Here is a 5,168-nt window from a genome sequence, read left to right as displayed (position 1 = left end):
AAACACTTGATTAGAAAAATGACCAAAGTCTTAATATTATTCTTGCTCTTAGTGAGCTCCTTCATTGTATTTATCCAAGAGCTTGATACTTTTATACACATTCCTCTTCATCTTTGGCTTAGATTTTAACAAACTTTTCATTTTTTTAGCTTTGCCTCTTGTCTTTATCAAATTGCTTCAATATTCATTGGTTTTGTCTTCATTAAAACTTATTGTCTTCATTTAAAACCTTTTCTTTTAATACAAGAGATCATGATTTATATTTACATTTTTCTTTTACGATATTTAGTGGATTGTATTTTAAGTGATTTAATTAAATGTGATAATTTGATTATTAAAAGAATGTGATGTAATCTAATGAATGGATATCTTCATTGACCAGTTTTGTTATATTAAGAATCTTAAGGAAGTCAATAAAAGGAAAATTTAATTGTATGGTTCTCAATATACCAAGCAATACAAATATATAATTGTTTCTCCTCTCTTAACTCTTTAGAGTTATGAAATCTTGTTGAGAAATCACAAAATTATAATTGAGTAAGAATCATAAAACAATCAACTTTCTTGTTTGCGACCTTGATGATATAAGTCTCTTACACTACTAAGGTAATTAATCCACAATCATACACAAATCAAATAACAAGTAAAAATTACATAATTATAATACTAATGAGATCAAAAGTGGAATTGAGGTTATATATTATATTTCAATAATAAAATAAAATAAGCCTATGGACCATAGCAGTGACTTGTTTGAAGAATTCAAAGGTAGAGAAGATGTAGTCAAAGATGTTATGCTTGAATTTTTGTCATGACGCAATAAGATCGATGGACTTTTGAAGGATGATTATTCAATAATAGATCAAATCAAAACATGCCACATGTGACATGTTTTATATTTTTTTTCCCTGAAAATGATTGCGAGAGGGAAATAGAAGATGACCTTGATAAGGGGCAAGCAGAAGGCAACAAGGGTCTGAGACCAGTGCACATGTTAAGTTTCAAATTCTCAATTAATGCACAACCAACCATGAGTTGCTAAGTCCGCAAGAATCATATGTATAGCGTACACAAACAAACAAGAAGCACACTCAACACCGTGTTTTCTAGCTCTCATGTTCCCATCACTACCTCCCATCTTTTCTTCCCTTTCATCATCACAAGTCCCACTTTCCTTCCCTTCCTTCCCTTTCTCATGTCCCCATTCACTTCAATTCTTGTCTCCTTCGAGTCAAAAAGGAAAATTAAAATATTGAATTGGAGAAAGAGTTCGCATGATTGCTTTTACGGCTGTCCAGAGCTTTACATTCAAAGTAACGGGGTCCCTACCCTTCTCTACAGTGGAAAAACCAAGCAAAAGAAAGAAATTAATTAATGCCTCAAACTGTACATGTCGGCTCCCTCCCCAAATGGATTTATTGCTCTCATCTAATTATCATCAAGCAACTTTGACTTCTTATTAATATAATAAGTCCGGCAATTTTCAAAATTTATGAAAGGTTTATGGACCACTATCACATTGTATAATTAATTTGTGATTAATTGAAAAGATCTACCGTAACAACTAAATGTTAAAAAAGCCAAAAAAAAAAAAATGGTCTAGTGGGTGGACATGAGATCAAATCCTGTCGTCAATTTGAGAATCTTTTTTGTGGATGATGTATTAGTATTTTTTGTAAGTTTAATGAACCTTGAAGACATATTCTGATCCAAATAAATTTTTAAAATTTAATTCACCTAAAGTTTTCATAATAAAAAAAACTATTTTTTATTTTCAATTGAAACCATGTTATGGATGGTGTTAGCTTAGCATGCGGTGTTTGGGGCACATAGTATATGAAAACTACTAGATGCTTACAACACAAGCAGCACATATAATGCCTATCTTCATCTCATCCCTTGGGATCTTTCCCTCATTCAGAAAGACGTCAGACAGGTCAGGATTCCTTCCCCATTCTTCTACGCTTTGTATGACAGCTTGCCCAAACTGCCTTTGCAAATGCAATTTGATTTTCAAACCAACACTTCTCTTCTCTCTCTCTTTTCACTCTCACTCTCTCATGCCGGTTTCTTCCCTATACTAGTCCCTACCATCTCTATAAAGACTGCACTTAGTACACAGTGTATTATTAATTTTGCTAATTATGAATGTCAGCTCTAATTATCAATGCCCTCCATAATTTCCTTTCTCTCGTTCAAACAATGTATCAGAACTTGTTTGACTAAAAATCTAAATTAATTTCTCTTCTCATAAAACACTTTTTTAATATAAAATTTATATCAAAAAAATATTTTTTTTTAGCGTGCAATAACATTACTAAGATTAAAATCTAAGAAGTCATATAAACTAATACTACCAAAACACTCCACCACTAAGTGGACCCAAGTGGGTTTATCTAAAATGAACTTAAACGCGCATTTCAATTTCATTCAATAATTAAAAATTAATTTGATTAAAAACAGTTTTACTCGGCTTTAAAAGCCATTAAAATTTAACTGCGGCAACAATAATTGAACGAGTTGACTGTGGAAAAAAAAAAATACAGCAAAAGGATAAGGAAGCTAGAAAGTAGATACATCATACATACATCCCACTACAATCGCTGGTTACCTCAACTAGTAATAATAATTCAAATGAATTTAAGTTAATCAAAATTAACATTTTGGAATACAAGTTTTTAATTTCCTGGCACAAATGAAACGAACTCGAAACGGAGCAGATTAGTGAAAGACAGCATAATGATTTGTACAGTACATACAATTGAAGCAATTAATTAAGATTATTCCATTCTCTTGATTATCAGCCATTACAAATTTGAGAAACACTGAGCCCTCTAATCGGCATGAATGGCAGTAAATAATTAAAACATAAATTAAGAATCTTACACAAAATTAAGAAGGAGGAGCGGAAGAAGGAGCATTGGAGGAGGCTCTGGGAGAAGTTGTGGGGAAGAGAGGGAGCAAGCGGGGTTGAGATTTGTCTCTGGGAGAAGGGTGAAAGAAGAAACCTTTCTCTTTGATGGCTTTGTCTTCAGCTTCGGAATCGATGGCGGCGTTGGATCGGTCGAAAGGGTCGGGAATGAGAGGCGTGACGGGGCTGAGAACGAGTGCGGGGAAGTCGAGGATGCTGGGGGAGAGGATGTCGGGTTTTCGGGGGGAATTAGTGTTGTGGTTCGAGAAAAACGAGGTGAGGGGGTTGATGTTCTTGAGGTTCAGGGAGTTTGCTCTGCGCTCGTAGAGCTTAGAAAAATGCTTTTTGTTGGGTATGGATTTCATGGGTGGGATCGAGTTCGAAGGTTTCGAGGAGCCGCCGGCGGCTGCTTGTTTCGCTGTCTCCGAGGAGCCGGTTAGCATTTGGACTACTTGCTTGAAGGAGGATGTGTCAGCTTGGACGAACGTTGTCGGGTATGGGTTCGCGGGTTCGGATCTCGTCATCATGGCCTTCGCCGTAGTGTTATTATTCTCTTGAGCTCTTGGGGAAATGGAGTCCATTGCTGCTGACTCACTGTGAGAGAGAAAACCAAAAAGAAGATGAGTGTGTCAATGCAAAAGATCGATCACACCTTTTTTTATTTAACTTTGTTTTGCTAAAGAAACAAATAAAATTTAAATGTTTCTTAGGGACCTTAGATTCTTCTCCTATCTCTCGCTCCCTACGCGCTATGCACCTCTTGTGTGCTGCACTACACTACACTATACTCGTAGTCATCTATTTATTAGAAAAACAATGTAACATGCAAAATTGGAAAAAAAAAATTCTTCTTAAAAGTAAATAATAATAAGTTGTATAAAAAATTATACAGTCAATTGTAAATTATTATGTATATTAAAATTGTTTAATTTTTTAATAATTGTTTTAAAATAATAACATAAATATTTTTTTACTTATTATAATTGTTTTAAAATATATATTAAATTATGCTTGATGAAAATTTGCATTAAGACAAATTTCCAGAATTTATTTTTCTTATTATTAAGAATTTTACTTTAAGATCAGCTATTAAAAATAATTTAAATATGCGTTTCAACTATATTTAATATCTTCAAATAAAATTTACCTTAATTTTAAAACAAAATTTCTAAGCAATAAGTACATAAGCATTTCAAGTCAATTTAAAATATTAATTTAATAAAATTCCTCTCGTTGTCTGGGTCTATGTTTTTGGTATACCATTCAGCAAGGCAAGGAAAGAGAAAATGTTTATTTAATTATACACAATTCATTGTTTATTATTATTATTATTATTATTATTATTATTATTATTATTATTATTATTATTATTATTATTATTATTATTATTATTATTATACATCATTCATTGTTTGGTATAAAGAGGACATTCAAAAGAAATAGATATGGATGGAGAGAAAAATATGTTCACCTGCATTTTTAATTTTTATTGTAGAGAAAATTTTGCTGAAAGAATTGAAAAGATTCAAACTGACCAAAGCCTTAGTATATATTGATTATATTCAACTTTCTTATGCTACACATGGTGTTTTAATGATTGATACAGACTGTCAAACAAGGGAAAACAATTATACTACAATCAAATTAGATTTGCTAATGTCTTTAAAAATAATTCTAGAATAATTTATTTCATTATATGGTATATGACTAATTAGTCAAAGGGATGATGGTTTTGGTATTCAAGAAAATCCAATTTTTCCACTGAAGATCTTAATGATATTTATTTTCCAAAAAAGAAAAAGAAATCATTCTAGTACGAGGAATAATCATTTTTTTCTTCTTTTCAACAACAACTTAAGTCATATAGTATTTCTTTATCCTCAAAATACCAATTCCGTATTTTTTTTTCACTTCTTTACTTTTTGAAAAATTATATTTATGAAGTTACGGGATAACATGTTATTTCAAATAATAATAATAATAAAAATTTTACATACAAAAAGAATGCTAGTGAAATTCTACTTGACACACCCTCTCAAATATTCTTTTTATAATTGATTAAAATTTATTAAAAATAATTAATTTTTATAAGTTTTACTTCTCATTTAATATAAATCAGAGAAAAAAATCATTAAATGAGAGATAAAATTCAAAAAAACAATCATTTTTAATAAATATTAACTAATCACGTACAGAATCATAGAAAGAGAAGATCTAAAAGAGTATTGCTAGTATTTCTCTAATTAAAATTTGGATC

At 31.1% G+C, this 5,168-nt stretch overlaps 1 protein-coding gene across 1 annotated transcript; it reads right to left on the bottom strand.

Moving 5' to 3' along the window:
• Nucleotides 1-2,635: 2,635 nt before the first annotated feature.
• Nucleotides 2,636-3,646, bottom strand: LOC114386484 (VQ motif-containing protein 4-like). Its single transcript, XM_028346500.1, has one exon. It carries the CDS (start codon nucleotides 3,490-3,492, stop codon nucleotides 2,893-2,895), a length of 600 nt encoding a protein of 199 aa, XP_028202301.1. The 5' UTR covers nucleotides 3,493-3,646; the 3' UTR covers nucleotides 2,636-2,892.
• Nucleotides 3,647-5,168: the final 1,522 nt, after the last annotated feature.

Source organism: Glycine soja, chromosome 15, assembly GCF_004193775.1.
Source record: "Glycine soja cultivar W05 chromosome 15, ASM419377v2, whole genome shotgun sequence".
NCBI lineage: Eukaryota > Viridiplantae > Streptophyta > Magnoliopsida > Fabales > Fabaceae > Glycine > Glycine soja.
The sequence above is the reverse complement of the archived record's forward strand: the minus strand, read 5'-3'. Positions and strand labels throughout refer to the sequence as shown.